At 44.3% G+C, this 20389-nt stretch overlaps 1 protein-coding gene across 1 annotated transcript; it reads left to right on the top strand.

Moving 5' to 3' along the window:
• Positions 1 to 258: 258 nt before the first annotated feature.
• Positions 259 to 7445, top strand: LOC124706938 (putative disease resistance protein RGA1). Its single transcript, XM_047238605.1, has 6 exons — positions 259 to 558; positions 916 to 1779; positions 1888 to 2052; positions 4124 to 5182; positions 5450 to 6628; positions 7062 to 7445. Exons 1-6 carry the CDS (start codon positions 259 to 261, stop codon positions 7071 to 7073), a joined length of 3579 nt encoding a protein of 1192 aa, XP_047094561.1. The 3' UTR covers positions 7074 to 7445.
• Positions 7446 to 20389: the final 12944 nt, after the last annotated feature.

The raw sequence follows: 20389 nt of genomic DNA on the forward strand, positions 1-20389 counted from the left end.
CAACACAGATGTGCACCATCGATGGGCACAAATTAAATCAGCTAATGACAAAGAATTCACTAACCAGCACGATGCGTGCAGCTGTTCAGTCTGTACAGATACATACAAAATGAACTTGCTAAAGAAAAGGACTTGGCATAAAGTTGACTAGAACTCCAATAAGATCCCATCGTGCACCTCATAAGCGTGTAACCTATCATTGTTGCTCCTGAGACCTTCCTTCAACCGCCCAGATCTTGAGCATTAGCAGCGGCGGCCATGGCGGAGCTCGGCGGCATGCTTGCCGCTGCCATCCTCAAGGTGGTGAGCGACCAGATTGGTTCTGCCATCGGTGGTCAGATCACCCTGCAGAAGAACTTCGACAAGGATCTGAGGAAGATGAAAATGGCTCTGGAATCTGTCGAGGCCTTGCTCAAGGTTGCCGAGAGGCGGTCCATCACTGATGAACCGACGCTTCTGTGGCTGAAGCGGCTCAAGGACGCCATGTACGCCATCTCGGACATGATTGATGACTTCGAGGCCGATACAGAACCAATCACTCAGCCGTCTCCACGGAAGGTATGTGTGCGCTGCAGGCCACCGGCCTGTTTGTTCTACCTTGTTCTTCCAGATATCATCATATTGATCACTTCTTTCTATATAAACTTGCTAGAACTAATTAAATAGACAAGTTAGAATTTGTTTTTGATATGATTTAACTTTTCTAAATGTTGCAAGACTTTTCATGTCTGAGCTTAGTTTTCTATAGTTTTGTCATGGTCATACATTCGGAATCTTTCAAAAATATGAAAGAAGATTTGGTCTTATAGAAACTTGATGTTTTTTTAGAAAATCCAGTTGTGCCAAATGCCTTTGTAGTATAGAACTATAAAGCTGGTCATTTCTCACTGTAGTAACAAATCAATTGTCTTGCAGTTCTCATTCAAAAAATATTTGGCAATTATGATCCCATGTCTCCTAGTTGGTCCCAAGATTACAATGGCCAACAAGATGGAGACGATGAGGGAGGATCTGGAGGTGATAACCGATCAACACAAGAAATTCAGATTATGGGAAGACACTAATGGTAATGAGCCAAAGGTTACCGATATACGGGAAACCACGTCAATCATGGAGACACAGGTTGTTGGGAGGACCAAGGCGGAAGAGGAAATATTGGCTTCTTTATCTGAGAACATGCAAAAGGAGATCACTATCCTTCCCATATGTGGAATTGGAGGCCTTGGAAAGTCAACCTTGGCAAAAATGGTTTACAATAATTCCATATTCAAAGAATACTCTCAGGTGTGGGTTTATGTGTCACAGATATTTGATTTGAAGAAGATTGGCAATTCTATAATATCACAACTATCAATGGAAGTGAAGGAGAGTGAGTACAGTACAATGCAGATGATACACAATTGTCTTCAAAAGCTCCTTGCTGACAAGAAGATTCTTATTGTTCTAGATGACCTCTGGGAGGGTGATAAATCTCAGCTGAAGAGTCTAATCGATATGCTGCAGATTGGGAAGGGCAGTAACGTGGTAGTCATAGTAACCACACGTGATGATGCCATTGCAGAAAATATCTGTACCATCCAACCATACAAATTAGAACCATTGACTGATGAAATGTGCTGGTCTATAATAAAGCAAAAGAGTGCATTTGAATCTAGAGATGACAGAGAACAATTAGAGGAGATAGGTAAGGTCATCGCAATGAAGTGTTGTGGTGTGGCTTTAGCAGCTATCTCTCTTGGACACATGATGCAATCTATGAAACCAAGTGAATGGGAATCAGTGAGGGATTGTAAGATCTGGAATGCATCTTCTTCAGTAGATCCAACTTCTTCCCAAGTGCTTGCATCTCTGAAGTTGAGCTATAGTTTTATGCCTTCATATCTGAAGCTGTGCTTTGCTTACTGTGCAATATTTCCAAAAGGTCACAAGATAGCAAAAGATGATCTTATTCTCCAATGGATTTCTCTTGGGTTCTCCACGTGGGAGCTTGGTGAAATATACATTAGTCAACTTTTGGGACTCTCTTTCCTTGAACATTCCAAGTCACCATCGGTGAGTTTATACTGTATATCTTATGTGATTGAATGTATTTTACTTTCTTCAAATTACTGCAAGGTCACTTAAGTATGTAGTGCATATTTTTTAAGTACACAAGATGCAAGATATTGAAATGATAGTATAACATATAAGGAGGTGTAACTTACAAAACAGAACTTTTCCAAATAAGTTCTTAAATATTTCATAAATTGTTACACATAGAACACCCACTTGTACATTATTGCACTAGCTCCTAGTACAACCCCACAATATTCAACTACTAATTCTATTGCGGCATGCTCAAAATCAAGAAAAAGCATATCAAGTAGTGATTGCTAGGAGCAAAACGAAATGCCTAACACGAGGTCTAAAGTTTGCATCCTCATATAACGTATGATAAACAAGTCTCTTACTTCCACTTCCTGTGTATAGCATGATCTCTTGGTACGAAAAGTTAACCCTCTGTTTTTTCTTACATATTATTTTAAATGTAGGTTACAAAATTTATATTTTATTTTTAATGTGCAAATGTTTTATTATATTTCTTGCAATTTTTTTATCTGATTGTATCTTTTACAAGCATATAAATAAATAAGTGGCGGCCAACATTCCTGCTTCCAAAAGTAAAATCTAATAAAGATAGGGTTACCTTGGGCAATTCACTAGAAATCCTGAAGGGTTCTCACTCCTTAACAGGGCAAGCCAAGCCCTCGGTCACGATGAATATACATATTCAAGGGAAAGTTTTTATTATTATTCACTTACGTAGGACACTAACATGCCATAATACTGAAAGATGCATAGCAAAAGTTTGAACTAAAATGCATGCCTGCAACGCGCCAATTTTTGAGTGTTGCATTTTTGTGGGACTAATAATCCAATTACCGAAATCCACATATTATAGAGCATTGTGGCTATTTAGAATTTGATACTACAATAGTAAATATTAAAACAGAACAGTTTCATCCACACATACTACCACACTCACACATGCGTCGGTTTAGAAATCCCTAAGTGCAAGTGAATGGAGTGAAAAAATCTTAACTTCCCCTAGAAACTAAGTTGTTGCCCACATAGTTTACTTTCACATACTACCACACTCACACATGCGCCGGGTTTGAAATCCCTAAGTGCAAGTGAATGGAGTGAAAATTCTAAACTTTCCCTAGAACCAAGTTGTGCCCACATAGCGTACTTTCATTACTAAACTTTCATAACCAAACTTTTCCAGAAAATCCCTACCAAAAAACATTATTCTACAAAAAGAGAACTGCATATCTGCATAGCATACTTTCATAACTAAAATTTTCGATATACAAGGATAAATATATAATACTGTGCTGTTAATTTTTAGGGAAGTAATATGAACTGTTCATCACAACTTTGTGGATTTATTCAGTATACTATTACTTTGGATTAGTTTTGGCCACAATAACATAACTGGTTCCTTGTCGGATACCAGAGCTCTGGCCACTGACATAAGCACTCTTTGGAAACTGATTTTACTGAACCTAGGCTACAACCAGATGGATGTGATCATCACTTAAGATGACTTTTCTAAGCTGACGGAGTAGCATAAGTCCATTTGTGGGATTAGTAATCCAATTCTATTGGTATATATGAAATACCAAATCCACATTTATACGCCACTAGGATTATTTAGAATTTGAGACCAATCATACATGAAACTGACACCCACATACTGCCACTTACACACTAGTGCCACTTAGGAATTTATGATTTTATGACATGATTTTTACTTTTTCATTTTTATTAAAATTCTCACATTTCATAAATTTCAATTTTTTCAAACAAAACCATGATTAACTGTATGCCACTACGCAAAACATCTAGTCATTTGTTTGAAAACTACTTTACAATGATTTGAATGATAAAAATTGTAGTATGATTTTGTGACACAAGGGTACAAATAGTATGTTTTATCCCAGAGCCCAATAGAGGACCTAAAATAATTTTATTATTTAATAAAGGAGTGAATAGTATTAATATAAGGAAGTTAATTCACAAAGTCTTAAATATATCAACTTAGAGAATCTAACGCCGGGGAATGCTTATTTTGTTGCAGAATATCGAGCTATATGATGAAGATATTACATTGTTAACCATGCATGACTTAGTGCACGATTTAGCAAGGACAGCCATTGACAATGAAATTCTTGTCGTTAGCAAAGGTGATAATGCCCAGGGAAGCTGCTATCACTATGCATTACTCGATGATTGTAGCAAGCCATTGGTCCCGGAGTTATCCAAGATAAGGGCACTCCGTTTTATGAAGTGTGATAAAAGCATAGTTCATGATGCTGCATTTTCATCCGCTAATTCCCTGCGTGTCTTGGACTTAAGTGAGTGCATCATACACAAGTTGCCAGATTCTATTGGTGTACTGAAGCAGTTGAGGTATCTTAACGCTCCGGGAGTCCAACACACAACGATTCCAGATAGTATCACCAAGCTCTCAAAATTAATTTATCTAGACATTCATGGATCTCCTACAATTATGGAGCTACCGGAGTCAATTGGAGATACTGAAGGTCTGGTGTATCTTAATTTGTCGGGTTGTTCAGGACTTGTAAAACTGCCAGAATCATTCAGGAGGCTACAAAAATTGGTGCATTTGGATATGTCAAATTGCTCCTGTGTTGGAGGCATATCGGTACTCTTGGGGAACCTCACACAACTCCAGTATTTGAACTTATCTCACTGCCAAAAAATTGGAGAGATGCCAAAAGCTCTGGGCGCCCTATCCAAACTAGAGTATTTGAACTTATCATTCAGCTCATATCTTGAAAGTTGCCAAGAAGCAGAAGTTTTGAGCACCCTGAACAAACTTGAGTATCTGAACTTATCATCTTTAGAGAAGTGTGATCTTCGAAAGATCCCAGAAGCTTTGGGCACATTCATTCAACTCAAGTACTTAAGCTTGTCAGGTTGTGGGAGAATGTCAGAACTGCCGAGGTCATTTCAGAGTCTAAAAAATTTGGTTCATCTTGATCTATCAGGCTGTCGTAGTATTGATTGTCTAGATGAAGCTTTGGCTGGTCTGTCTAATCTGCAACATTTAAATTTACATGGTACAAGTATCATGTTGTTGCCAAAAAATGTGACCAAACTCAGGTATTTGAATGTGTCTGGGCTGAGTAATATGGTTAAAGATACCATGGATAGTCTCATCAACTATATATGCAGCAATCTTTCCAATCTGGAGCATTTGGACTTATCTGCTAATGATAATATTATCAGTATACCTGAAAGTATTTGTAACCTGAGAAAACTGCATACATTGAACCTCGCAAAATGCTGGCGTCTTCAAAAGGTACCAGGTAGTATAGGTACAATGGATAGTTTGAAGTTTCTTGATATAAATGGTTCGTTAATCTTCGAAGCCCTTCAGGTTGGCAGCAGTGCAATATCGTTACCACATTTTCGGGTGCAGCCTGGTGATGGCCACTCTAGCAGCAACCTCGTCCTGCTACAACACATAGATCCTGTGGTGCTCAAGTTGACTGGACTTGAAAATGTGAAGTCCGTAGAAGAGGCCCAGCGTATAAATTTGATGGGGAAGAAAAATCTTAAGTACTTGAAACTAGAGTGGACTCCGGATGCTGAGAGATTTGTGGATCACAAAATTTTGATGGAAAATCTGGTTCCACCGAGCACATTGATGAAGCTGGAGATATGTGGTTACAGCGGTGTCAGCTTTCCAGCCTGGCTAGCACTGGACCAACTGCCAAACCTAGTGCATCTGGATCTCACAGGCATGGTAAACCTGAAAGAGTGGACCACGTCACACTCCAGTGGTGAGGATCACGTGGTTAAACTGTTAGAAATTCATGATTGCCCCCTGTTAAGGATTAAACCGCTTCCACCTAAAGCTAAAAGGTGGAGGATATCAAACAGCGATAAAGTGTTATCATCATGGGAAGAGTGTAGTGGACCACACACCAATGCCACCTCCTCCTTTTCTCCTGTAACTACTGACCTGTCTGTTGAAAACAGCAAGGTACCTCTGCACCAGTGGAGCTTGCTTCAGCACTTCCCTGACCTCACTGATTTGCATATTAAAAGCTCAGTCGATCTGACCGGCTCACCAGAGGTCATCCAACATCTCTCCTCTCTGAAGACTCTAACACTAGAAGACGAATACTTGGAAGAGCTGCCAAAATGGCTGAACGAGAACAAGTGGCAACTCAAAAGGCTAAGTCTGTGGGGTTGCAGCAACATGGCATCACTGCCGCACTGGTTAGGAGAATTAACCTCCCTCGAACAACTTTTCCTGATTAAATGTCCTGTCTTGTGTTCTTTGCCAGAAAGCATACAACAACTCACCCATCTCAAGAAACTAACCATTAGTGGCTGCCCTGAATTAAATCACTTGGGTGAAAGGGTATGTCTCCTGCCCAGCTCTGTCGTGGATCTTCATATCTACTTATGTAAAGGTATCAAGTGTTTGCCTGAGGGCATGGAACAACTCACCAACCTCCAAAAACTAGAGATTGCTAATTGCCCTGACCTAAAGCAGTGGTGTGAATTAGAGGAGAACATGATGAAGCTGGCTCACATAAAAGAAAAGGTACGTGTCCTACCAAAGCCGGAAGCCGGCTCTCTGTAGTACTAATCTTATTTTATTTTTACGTACTCATCCCCTTTTCTTATATATTAGAATTTATTATTTCATACATTTTCTACAGAGGGTTCTTTCATGCAGAAATGTCTACATATTCGTATACTTTGCCTTGACATTTTCCTTTTGTTAAACAACACCTCGTTTTGCAAAATATAGTGGTAGAAAAAGATGATTTCTCTGGTTTCTAGAGTACATCTACTGGTTATAGCCACTACTCATGGAATGATACACATAGTAACCTAGGGATTTGTTTGCAGTACTGGCCAGTGTATCACACTTGGAACCATCTGAATGTAACATTTGCCTTGCGTATACAGCTTATCATTCATATGAACTAGAACCCAAGTTGATAAAACTATTGTTATTACTCATTTTGCAGCTTATTTACTAGGACCGTGACCTAGACAGGTTATACCCACAGCAGGCTGCAAAATTTAGGGCATGAATTACATTGCAAGATTTCGTTCAGGACGATTTGGATTCATTGAGTTAAAGGAGGACCATCACGCGAAGTGGAATTGTGATTCTTGCTTGCACTCTGGAGGGATATAATTTCTACCATAGTTTGTTCGATTGAAAGAAAGCATGAATGTCAATGTGATGATTGTAATCAAACAATTTGTAATGTCCTGGGGCTCTGTTAGTTTGCTCCGTTTGTAACCAAACAATTTGTAATATCTGTGGCATCCATCTTTCCTGTCCTGATGATTAAGATGCATGCAACACTCGCTCAGCACTTATAGAGCATGGTACTTTCTTGTGATGATCTGATGGTACAGTATCTATTTGACTGTGTATTGGTGTTTTGTGCATTGGGTAGGGGAACAGAAAATGAGATGCCCGAATCAGACTGTCGTTGTGGCTCGGCCATTAGACTTATTCTACCTCCTCTAGTGTCCGAGCCTGAGAGAACACCATTCAAGCAAAAGAACATATATGCTATATATCTAACAAACTGGAAACTGAATCTCAAAATATGTATACTCGTCATTCATTTTGTGCAAAAATATCATCAACCTTCAGAAACCCATTCGTATGTTGTGGAAGGAAGAAGAAACTTACAGAGCGACCTTGAGTTCGCCAGTTGCACACGCCGGTTGTCCTTCTCGTCGTCGTCCATAGAGTCCACACGCCGGTTGCCGGCTGCAGGTCCGACGAACTCAAATGGGGGTGGAGAACGAACAGCGACTCGCCACCATGCCGCATCATGTCCTCGTCGCAGATTCTGGCACCGGGCAAAGGGAAGAGCGCAGCATTGAGCAGCTGCTCTGTTTCGCGCCACGAAACAGGGCAGGGCGCCGACAAATCCACAACTCGCGCGCCAACCCCACTCAGATCTCCAGCCGCTGCGTACGCCTCCGACCCACGAGCATAGTTTTAAATAGCGGGCTATGAAAAATAGCGGCAGCCCTCTAAATCAGGCTATAGCGGGTTAAATGAGGCTATAGCGGCTAATTTGTACATGATTTCATTTAGCGGCAACATGCTCAAACAGCTATAGCGAGGCTATAGCCGGCTATTTGAAACTATGCCCACGAGTTCCTCCGCCACTTCCTCCATCGGGTCCGCACACCTGCTAGGAGTGCAGCACGCGAGGTGAAGATGCACCTCCTCTCGCGCTGCCGGCCGGTTTGTTGTCTTCCTTGGCCGGCCGGAAGGAGAAGAGATGCCGGCGGATCCAGCGGCGGCGGTCTCCGTTTAGGCTGCCTCCTACGCGTGGTACTTTTTATCTCGCCTCAGTTCATCCTACGTTTTTTAGAGTTTGTACACTCCGATTTTGTGTGAGATAATTTCTAGGCTGTTCACGTGCAGGGTCCAAATACCATGATTTCAAATACCATGGTTTAAGAGCATCTGTAGCCGTGTTCCTTAAAACCTAAAACGTCCCTAAAGAGATTTAGGATAAGCTGGACGTTTAACCGACTCCAGCCGTGAGCTTCAAACTTTTTTTCCATCCGACGCGAGCTAATATGGTGTTCGGCGTCCTAACCCATCCTCGCTACACACAGGACACTACGGGGACGCTAGATGTAACCAAAAGCCATGTCGCCAGTGATGGTACAACCTCGACAGTCACACAGACGAACCGGCCTTCTCGGCGACTCCACACCATTCACGCACTCCTCCCACATCTCAGCCATGTCGAGCATACGCCACAACATCGCCGCAAATGGATTCGGGCGATGCAGTCTCACCTTCACCGAGGCACGTTACCCTATGCCGCCGTCCATGCGTCTGCCGAGCAGCGGCGGATGAAAAATGACCGTCAACAGGATCATCATTCCGCCCCGCGCTGGAGACCGATTGTTGGCACGGCTAGATCTAGGCCCAAGCGGAGGGAGTACAACTAATTTTTTTAGCACATACTTCCAAAATACAAATATGACTCATCACAAATTTAATTGATCTTCCTTAACTCATCCGTGTTTGCATCACTATCTTTCAGAACATCATAGAAGGTGTATACCAACTTCTTTTTCTTTTTATCCTTCCATATCTTCTTCTCCTCTAGCAGCAAATTCCTCTCCTCTTCCATCTTGTGCAACTCACTTTCAAAATCGTTCTTACAATTCTTTTCTAATTTTGCCATATTTTGCTCCAACGCACGCTTCTCAGCAGCATCCATCTAGTGATTCATATCGGCCACTAAACTGGTGTATTTTTCTTCCACCTTGCTCTTTTCTTCAATTAAATTCTTCATCGGCTCAGCATTTTGAATTTTCTCATGATTTTGAGAACCTTTGCCTCATAGATGCCCCATAAAGAGGTTAATGCATGTTGGCATGGCAAAGACTATTGAGGATCAGCCTAGTACACAAACCCACAGTTGATACAATCCAACAAATGTGAATTTTGTATAAATCTGAGAAATTCATCTCTTACTAAATCGAGAAAATGTAGCACACTTCTTCTTGTTTTCTTCGAACATACATAGAAATGACGTCATTCATACGGCACAGTGGGGCTGATTCGGGATCGGCAATGTCGGTCCACGTTGGGTCGGCGATCGTCTCCAGCGTGTAGTTCGGCTCGGGGTACTACACATCGACCAAGATAGGCATAACTCTAAGCTATGAAGACAATCCTTAAATAATTGCTAAATTGACAAGCCTTGCCCAAACCCTAAAGCTAAAGCACACCGCCAGTGTAGGGGAGAGGTTGGAGGGGATGGAGGACTCACACGCCGCGCCAAGACTCCCTGGAGGTCTCCCCGTCATTCCAGCTCGACATCCTTCGGGTGGCATCAGTGGCAACAGTCCAACACAAAGGGTTGTTGCGGCGGTCCACATAAGCGATGTAGTGGTTCCAACAGCCGGCGACATGACGTGATAAGGGGTTGCCCGATCTTCTCAGTAAGCACGGTGGTGATGATGATCACGGGATGAACACAGCGGAGATAACTTGATGATGAAGTGGATGATAACTTGTATGACGCAACGAGATCTCTCGATTGGTCCCTGTCGCCAATGCAACTGCTCTCAACCCTGCAAGATATTCGCAACTCCACACACTTACGCACGTAGCCGCCAACCACAAAGCGGTAAGTTGCAACCGTCTAATTCCCATTGGAACAGCAGATCGCACAAGACTTTTGAGGGTTTACACCAAATCAATGCAATATGGTGTAAGAATTCGATAGAGTTGCAAAGCAATCAACTATGAACTAAGGTTTATCTTAAACATGGTCTAAACCTAATTTGGGGGCGTCCTGGGCACTTATATAGGGGTTTAGAACGACCAGGGTTCGAGAAAATACAAGAATAAACGACCCAGATAGGGATCTGGTCGAGACAGACTCGGACACGGTCGGCTCAGGAGCCGGTCGATCGGGCCTGGGACCGGGTCGGGCCGGTTGAAACCGGGCCTGCGCCGGGCGGTGACCGAGCTACGGTTCCGGGCATACTGGATAGTTCCCGGTTGGCACCGGCTGAGGATCCGGTCGGCGCCGGGCTGGGCCGGTCAGGCGCCCGGTTGGATCGGGCCTGGGACCGGGCGCGCCGGCGTGGCGGCCGGTCTGACCGGGTCTGGTGCCGGCCTGGACTTCTTCTTCTTCCCCCGCGCAAGCCTCCCTCTCCTCCCTCGCGCTTCCATGGGATGTCTTCATGTCCAGCTTCATGGCCAGCTCCATGTCCAGCTTCACGTCCAGCTTCTTGTCCAGCTGCTCATCTCCTCCTCGTGCGATGCTTGCTCCCTCTTCATACCTGATCATACATAAGTAATAGGACTTAGGCAGTATAAAGTTCTCATCAATCAAAGTATCACTTAGGAACAAGTTCACCTGTTGTTTGAGTAGCTTCGCACGAGCTCGTGTCATTGGTCCAATCCTGACTTTATTGGACTTGAGCTTCACAACAACATCGTCTTCATCTTGCAATGACGGAGGTAATATTGTAGTAGGATGTCCTCATCATGACGGGCACTCGGTCCTGTAGCTCTCACACAACCCGCAGTTTCTGGCGCGTCGAATCATGGATGGCGGGGATGATACATCCCAAACGTATCTATAATTTCTTATGTTCCATGCTACTTTTCTGATGATACTCACATGTTTTATACACATTATATGTCATATTTATGCATTTTCCGGCACTAACCTATTGACGAGATGCCAAAGAGCCAGTTGCTGTTTTCTGCTGTTTTTGGTTTCAGAAATCCTAGTAAGGAAATATTCTCGGAATTGGACGAAATCAACGCCCAGGGGCCTATTTTTCCACGAAGCTTCCAGAAGACAGGAGGGGAGACGGAGTGGGGCGACGGGGCGCCGCCACACTAGGGCGGCGCGGCCTAGAGGGGGCCCGCGCGGCCCTAGCGTGTGGGGCCCCCGTGACGCCTCCTGACCTGCCCTTCCGCCTACTTAAAGCCTCCGTCGCGAAACCCCCAGTACCGAGAGCCACGATACGGAAAACCTTACAGAGACGCCGCCGCCGCCAATCCCATCTCGGGGGATTCAGGAGATCGCCTTCGGCGCCCTGCCGGAGAGGGGAATCATCTCCCGGAGGTCTCTTCATCGCCATGATCGCCTCCGGATCGATGTGTGAGTAGTTCACCCCTGGACTATGGGTCCATAGCAGTAGCTAGATGGTCGTCTTCTCCCCATTGTGCTATCATGTTAGATCTTGTGAGCTTCCTATCATGATCAAGATCATCTATTTGTAATCCTTCATGTTGTGTTTGTTGGGATCCGATGGATATTGAATACTATGTCAAGTTGATTATCAATCTATCATATATGTTATTTATGTTCTTGCATGCTCTCCGTTGCTAGTAGAGGCCCTGGCCAAGTTGATACTTGTGACTCCAAGAGGGAGTATTTATGCTCGATAGTGGGTTCATGCCTCCATTAAATCTGGGACAGTGACAGAAAGTTCTAAGGTTGTGGATGTGCTTGTTGCCACTAGGGATTAAACATTGATGCTTTGTCTAAGGATATTTGTGTTGATTACATTACGCACCATACTTAATGCAATTGTCCGTTGTTTACAACTTAATACCGGAGGGGTTCGGATGATAACCTGAAAGTGGACTTTTTAGGCATAGATGCATGCTTGGATAGCGGTCTATGTACTTTGTCGTAATGCCACCGATTAAATCTCATAGTACTCATCATGATATATGTATGTGCATTGTTATGCCTTCTTTATTTGTCAATTGCCCAACCGTAATTTGTTCACCCAACATCTGCTATCTTATGGGAGAGACACCGCTAGTGAACTGTGGACCCCGGTCCTATTCTTTACATCTGAAATACAAACTGTTGCAATTGTTCTTTACTGTTCTTCGCAAACAACCATCATCATCGACACTATACATCTAATCCTTTGTTTACAGCAAGCCGGTGAGATTGAAAACCTCGCTGTTACGTTGGGGCAAAGTTCTGTGATTGTGTTGTGCATGTTCCACGTTGGCGCCGGAATCCCTGGTGTTGCGCCGCACTACACTCCTCCGCCATCAACCTTCAACGTGCTTCTTGACTCCTACTGGTTCGATAAACCTTGGTTTCTTACTGAGGGAAACTTGCTGCCGTACGCATCACACCTTCCACTTGGGGTTCCCAACGGGCGTGTGCTTTACGCGTCATCAAGCTAAATTTCTGGCGCCGTTGCCGGGGAGATCATGACAAGGGATTAACTTATCAATGCCTATGGATTGTAGGCTAGGGTTTAGTTAGAAGTAGAGGGCAAGTAGATCTCGAAGGTTTCAGCCGAAAAGTACTCGACGAATATGAAAACTAGGGTTTGCAGACAATGATTCGATGATCTTCCTCGTCCCTCGACTCCCCCTTTATATAAGAGGTGGAGCCGAGGGTTTCGTTTTGTACAAGTTACAGAGTTCGGGACGGTTTCCAACTCATCCCGCTAAATTTACAAACAACACTCCCTATTACAATTCTACTTTCCTTAATATATCTTGGGCTTTCGAACCTTCTTATTCTTCGGGTAGTGGGCCTTCGTAAAACCCCGGGTACTATCTTTGGCAGGCCCATTTGGGATTCCTATGTCAGTAGCCCCCGAGATTTTGCTTGAATCGTAGAATCAGGGAAAATCTCCACTGCTTATTCTTGTTCAATAATTTAAACTTTTCTATATTTCTTTATATAAATTTCTATATTGCACAGGGATATTGGTAGTTGGGGCTAGTTCATCTGACGGATCAGGTACTAGTTAACTGCTCTAGCGGCAATCCGCAAAAACCTACTTCAAGATCACGTTCCTGGACATGATCTCGGGATACTGGTGCAAACTTCGACAGGTGCCGCTTAAGGTCTTACCATTCTGTCGAGTCCCGATCAAATTTATCGAGTACCTAACGCGTCCGTTAGGATTTTTCTTCGTATCCGTTGATACGGATAAAAGTAGCAGAGCGCGGTCTTCGGCGATGCCACGCCCAGCGAGAATAGATCCGGGGTCTTACCTTCGCAAATTTGCGGCATTCAGAAATTGATCGCAACTTTGGCGTTCTGAGAATATATTGTCGAGTGCTTTCCCGGCTGTTGGAATGGCACATTTTATCGAGTCAAATATGACTTATATTAATCTCCCGATGGGAGTATATGTAGAGTTAATTATAACTCGAAATATACTCTCTTGCTTTTCTATCTTTCTTTCTTTCTTCCTTTTTATATTTCATCGGGCACGCGAACAGCGTTCCCGATGGGAGTAGCCCCCGAGGCTACAGCCAAGAACTTGTGCTTGGTTGTAGGCTCAACATTTTAGTCCACCTTGTCGCTATATTGCCATTATTTCCCGATATTCTCTTTTTTATTTCTTCTTTTTTTTATATCTCGGGTGCGCGAACAGCGCTCCCGATGGGAGTAGCCCCCGAGGCTACAGCCAAGAACTTGTGCTTGGTTGTAGGCTCCCACAATTTCTATATTTGTCATAGTCGAAATTTTACTTTTATCAAAGTAGCCCCCGAGCATTTGGACAAAAACTTGTTTCTGACCAAAGGCTCCCGAAGTACTCAAATAATTTACCCTGTCGCCATTCTCCTTTTATTTTTCTTGTTGACATATTTTCCCTTGTCAAACTCTCTTCAGATCTATTAATGATAGAGATTTTTCTGCCTTGTGGGTCCATCTTTTCCACCACGTTGACACGTCGTGCAAGTGGGGGACACACGTCCTCCGCTTTTTCTGGCGCACGTACGGTAACGCCTATCTCAGTAAAAATACTTTTTTGCCCTTGTTTCTAGAAGATCTATTCTCACCACACGATTTCTTCATCCAACGGCACACTGCTTCACCCAATTCTTATATAAACCTTTCTTCAACCTCCGTTCATCCCTCGCTTGCGCCGCTGCACCTGTTCCTCTTCGCAAAACTTCCCCTGCGCCCAACTCTCTCTGATTTTCCGCACTCGCACACATTGCTCTGCCCATTGCTGTTGATGCCACCACGCACGCGCCTCACTCGCCACAGCACTCCGGAATCCAAGATGACCGCCGAGGATCTTGAGTGGGAGAGATCGAAAATCTCCAACCAAGATACCAACATGCTGAAGAGGCTCGGCCTTATGAAGAAGGAGGACGCCATCCGCTTTCCTAGCGAAGAAAGCTACCCCAATCCTCCAATGGAGTACCGGGTTAGTTTTGTTGATCACCTAATCCGCGGTCTTTCGACCCCAATCCACGATTTCCTCCGCGGCCTTCTTTTCGTTTATGGGATTCAACTGCACCAGTTGACCCCCAATTCCATCCTTCACATTTCCATTTTCATCACACTTTGCGAATGTTTCCTCGGAATCCCTCCCAATTGGGCTCTGTGGAAACGTATTTTCTGCCTCCGTCGCAATGGCTCCCACAACGTCACTTATAACATAGGTGGCGTTGTTATCTGTGTTCGTACTGATGTCGACTATTTCGACGTCAAGTTTCCTGATTCTGTCCAAGGATGGCGCAAGAGGTGGCTTTACATTCACGAAGAAAGCGCCAACTCCGTTGAGCACAACATAATTCCCTTCGACGGGAATGCCAAAATTCAGCGCCGTCGCTCCCGGGATGCCGAAGCTTCGAGGAAGAGAAAAAGGCGACAGAGGCGCTCATGTCTCGCATTCGTCAGCTTCAAAACACTCGAGGCAAGGAGCTATCTGGTGTTCAAATCACTGCCTACTTCCTTAGGATTAGAGTGCAGCCTCTTCAGGCTCGCAAGAATCCCCTTTGGACATACTCTGGTGAAAATGACGCCAATAGAATTTACGGTGATCTTTCCACCAAGGACTTGGAGAAGTTGGTTCGAAGACTTTCTCGCCTGGGCAAAGATCCAGTTCCTTCCTCTTGTCGCGTGGAACCATACAGCTCCACCAATCCGCTCCCCAAAGTATTTTGCCTTCTCGAATTTTTGTTCTGAATTTTCTCTGCATCTCATTGTATTGATATTCCTCTATTTTTCCTTTTGCCGCTATTTTCCTGCAGAATCATCCTACTATGTCTTCCCTTCCTCCTCTTCCTGAAGATGGAGAAGTCGAAGAAATGGGCATTGTTACTGACGACAATCAAGAAGTTCCATCCTTTGTGAATGACCCCGTGGATTCTCGAAAATCTGCGGGATCTTCCGAGGACACTACGTCAGTCCAATCTCCTCCTCCCGCTGTTTCCCCACAAAGGAAGAGGAAAAGGAACGATGTCGAAGATTCCGGCACTTCCAAAGCCGAAGAAGTTGTTCCTTCTCCTCCGAAGGCGACTTATGATCCTTATGTTGCATCCCTCGTCAGCTCGTAAGTTCCTCGGCTTCCTCTTTATTCCTGTAATCGAAGTCTTTTCTTGTCTTGCTTTTTATGCTGTTGATCCTTACTCGCAGTGATGACGAGGAAGAAGTACCAACTCGTGACGTAGCTCCTCGGACGAGCACGTCACACACTTTAGTTATTTCGGAGAAGCCCGCTGAGGAGAAGAATCGTCGCCTCCTCAACAAAATGTTGATACATCTACTCCTCCTTCGAGCCCCCTTGTCCCTTCGCCAAAAAGGGCAAGGGTTGAAATGATCAGTGAACCTCCTCCTCAATTGAGCAGCTCTTCGTTGCAGCTCTTGGATGATGTAAGTTTGTCGATGTCTATATTTTTTCTATATTGCTTTTGTAGTCCCTTACTTTTTTGAATGCCGATGTTTTCTCCTTCGTTCTTCTTTGACAGCCTATGATCAAGGATCTTATCCGCATCGGGTCCCAATTTATTGGGTACCGTGAGTATGCCAGCAGAGCCGAAGGTATTAACTTCTATGTTTACTCTTCTTCCTGAATTTTGCTCCTTTTTGTTTGTCGCAATTTTTTGATCTTTCTTTCCCCCCTTTTTTTCTTGATAGAGAAACTTGCAGAGGCCAACAAACGTGCCGACTCACTTGCTCACAAACTAGAGCACAGTGAGGCGGCTCGCGAGAAAGCCGAACTTGCCGCTAGCGAAGCTAGAGCTGAGGCTGATAATGCCAAAGCAAAGGCCGCTAGTGTCGAGGAACTGCAGAAGAGGCTCAAAGATGCTGAATCTGCCTTAGATGAGCAGAAAGCTGCGCAAGCTGCACGTGAGCAAGGGGTCATCAAGCGTTTGAAGTCGCAAAGTCGACGTACGCTGAGTAATATCATCATTCCCTTCTATTTTTTTGTACTTCCTGTTTCTTGGTTTTCGACTAATGTTTTGTCTCGTATGGCAGCCCAAACAGACCAAGATTTTGATTTGGAGAATCCCGTCGGTGACCCTCTCCTTGACGCACTTTCTCTTCTGGAGTTTCATGGGCGCGAAATTCGTGAAGGCGTGGCCAATGCCAGTGCAGGTTTGTCGGCATTGTTCCCCTACTTCTTCCCGAAGAAAGAGGAACCTTCGACTTTCCTTGCCCTTGCCAAGCTTTTCAATTCCTCGGAAGACCTTGGACTGAAGATACGTCATGAGAACATGAAGGTGGCTATTGAAAATACTGTTGCTCTGGTTGCTGACAGCCAACAGACTCTTGACTGGACAAAGGTTGGCGACACCGATCAGATAGAACAGTCGAGATGGAAGTCACTGATTAAGGCGGCCAAGCCCAACACGAAGAAGATCTTGGCGTATCTCGGGATCAAGCCAGCTTCAACTCCTAGCTCCTCGAGGCCGGAGGTCTAGTTGCATGCCTCCTTGTTTCTTTTTCTGTTTCTTTTGCTCTTGTCGCCATTTTAGCCTTGGCGACAATTACTCTCTTAGTCCTCCTGGGAAACTTTCTTTTGTAATATCACGTGTAAATTTTCTAGCAAGTAATGAAATTTCTCTTCGTGCTTTTCATTGATCCTGGGCCTTTCTTTTCCGGTTAATATTTGATAATTACTCGACCCCTCCTTGTTCACGCGTCTGCTTCACCTGCATCTTCCTTCTCGAAAAAGGTGCTAGTCGACCATAGTCTCCTCGAGAGTTCACCAAGCGGACATTTATCGGAAGATTTGGAAGAACTTCGACAGCAACTTCAATCTATGAAGAAACAAACTTTGGCCATGATGGAACAATCTCGGAAAGCATCTGAACGAGAACAACTTGCTTTGCAACAAGCCGAAGAAGCTATGGCTGCTAAGGACGCTGCTGTCGTAGAAGCGAAAGGAGCCACAACCCGAGAAAATAGTATGCTTGAGCTAATGCTGGAAGCTAGCACAGATATGTTGGGTACGTTTTTTGCAACCTCAAAGCGCCTTCTCTTTACTTTGCTGTGCCTTTCGTCCAATTTCTTGCCCTGTTGCTTTAACAGGCTCAGTTCTTGATTCTGCTGCCGAAGATCAGAGAGTGAACGAAAGGACAAATCTTCTCGTCAATCTTTCCCTTAATCATGTGTGTTTATTCTGGGCCACTCCTGAACGAACCCAACAAATTGTTAGGTTCCAAGACCGTGCTTGCCAGGTGCGCGATTTTCTCAATTTTTGCACGGCGACATTAACCCTTGTCTATAGGAATTTATTTCCTCGAAACGAGGTTCCAAAAACTCTTCCCGAATTATTGGAGGTATTCAGGGATGCTCCCCGCATCCATAACTTTGTGCGGGCGCAGCTCACTGCTGGGGCGAGATTTGCCATGATCATGATAAACATCTGTTACCCAAAATTGGACCTGACGAAGATTGTTGCTGGTTGCCTAGCCAAGAAAACACGTCGGAAAAATGATATCGACTCAATCGACGCGATGGTAGCTCCTGTGGCCGAGTCGATGATAGATGAACTTCTTTGGATGGATTCAGAGTTCTTTACCAAGGGTTCTTATGCTGAACATAAAACAACCAGGGGTTTGCCGGTAGATAGTATCTTGGGATTTAATTGACTTGTATCATGTTGGAACCCTTGTGTCTCACTCTTTTTGTTTTCCCTCCTCTCTCTTTTTTGTATTTCCGAAGGAATTTATTGTATGTTGCTGAGGTCCTCTATGTTGTTGAAGCCCCCGAGCCTTACTGGGCGAAAGTTGCACTATTTTTCCTCCTTAAAATCTATCTTTTCTGTTGTAATAAGACATCCTTGTTTGTCCCTTGGATGGATTGCCAATCTTCGAGTATCTTTGATGTTGACATTCTATATTTGTATTGCGAGGTTCTTAGACCAAAGCACTTAGAATATTTGGTGTGTACTATATTTATGATTACTGGCTTCCGTTTTATATATTTGGCGAGGTATTAATGTACCAAGGCGAAATATTTCAGTGAATCTATATTGTATGTATTTTGAGACTTGGGCGTTGAGCCCCCGGGCGTGTCGAAAAATAAGAAGTATATCTCCACTATCTTTATTATATTGCAGCACCACGAGCCCGCCTCATTAAAAACCTTTCCCGGCCCCACTCGGTGCCCCGAAAAAGGAAAAGAGTGCGTCTGAAAACTCGTGGGCGTTTCGGTACATTGAAGTTTTACAAGGACTATATTTTAGCTCTAGGCGTAGAACCGCTCGAGTTGCGCCACGTTCCGGGGGTTTTGCTCCTCCACCCCTGTCTTCTTGTCCTTTATCCTGTATGCTCCTCCTCCAATTACTTCCGTGACGATATAGGGACCAAGCCATGGTGACTCGAGTTTTTCATGACTTTTTTGCGTGAGCCGAAGAACTAAGTCCCCTACTTGAAAGGATCTTGGCCGCAAACGTCGACTGTGGTAATTCTTCAAGTCCTGTTGATATTTGGTAACCCTTGATAGTACTTCGTCTCGAGCTTCATCAAGTGCGTCTACATCGTCTTCCAGTGCTGTCCTTGAAGCTTCTTCATCATATGCTGTGACTCTAGGGGAGTCGTGCTCTATTTCTATTGGAAGTATCGCCTCCGCGCCATGGACCGGAAAAAACGGGGTTTCTTGTGTCGCCGTATTTGGTGTTGTTCGGATGCTCCACAACACACTTGGTAGTTCTTCGGGCCGGGTATGTCGAGCTTTTTCTAGTGGTCCCGGCGAGACGTTTCTTGATGCCATTGCGGATAATGCCATTGGCTTTCTCGACCTGCCCGTTGGTTTGAGGATGTGCAAGCGACGCAAAGTGCGGCTTGATACCCACTTCTTTGCGGTAATCTTTGAATTCGTTGGACGTAAAGTTACTGCCATTGTCCGTGACGATGCTATGAGGCACTCCAAATCTGAAGACGAGGCCTTTTATGAATTTTACTGCGGATGCTCCATCTGGCGAGTTTATCGGCTTTGCTTCTATCCACTTTGTAAATTTATCGACAGCTACTAGCATGTATTCCTTTCCTCCTGGCCATGATTTGTGTAACTTGCCCACCATATCAAGTCCCCATTGTGCAAAGGGCCACGACAAAGGTATTGGTGCTAGTTCTGCTGCTGGAGAGTGAGGTTTTGCGGCAAACCTTTGACACGCATCGCAAGTCCTTACTATTTCTTTGGCGTCCTCGATTGCTGTCAACCAGTAAAAGCCTGCCCGAAAAACCTTGGCCGCGATGGCTCGACTACTCGCGTGGTGGCCGCATATTCCTTCGTGCACATCCTTCAAAATTACTCTTCCTTCTTCAGGTGTTACACATCTTTGCAAGACACCTGAAATACTTCGCTTGTATAGTTCTCCTTTAACCACCGAGAAGGCTTTAGACCGTCGAATTACTCGCCTTGCTTCAACTGGATCGTCGGGTATTTCTTTCCTGAGGATGTATGATACATATGCTTGCATCCAAGGGACCTGTACCATCATCACGAGCTCTTGTTCATCTTCATCCTCCGTAGTTTCTGCGAGGGGTGTCGATGTTTTTTCTTTTCTCTGCACCTTTTTTGACTTTGTAGATCTCTCC

Source organism: Lolium rigidum, chromosome 4, assembly GCF_022539505.1.
Source record: "Lolium rigidum isolate FL_2022 chromosome 4, APGP_CSIRO_Lrig_0.1, whole genome shotgun sequence".
Classification (NCBI taxonomy): Eukaryota; Viridiplantae; Streptophyta; class Magnoliopsida; order Poales; family Poaceae; genus Lolium; species Lolium rigidum.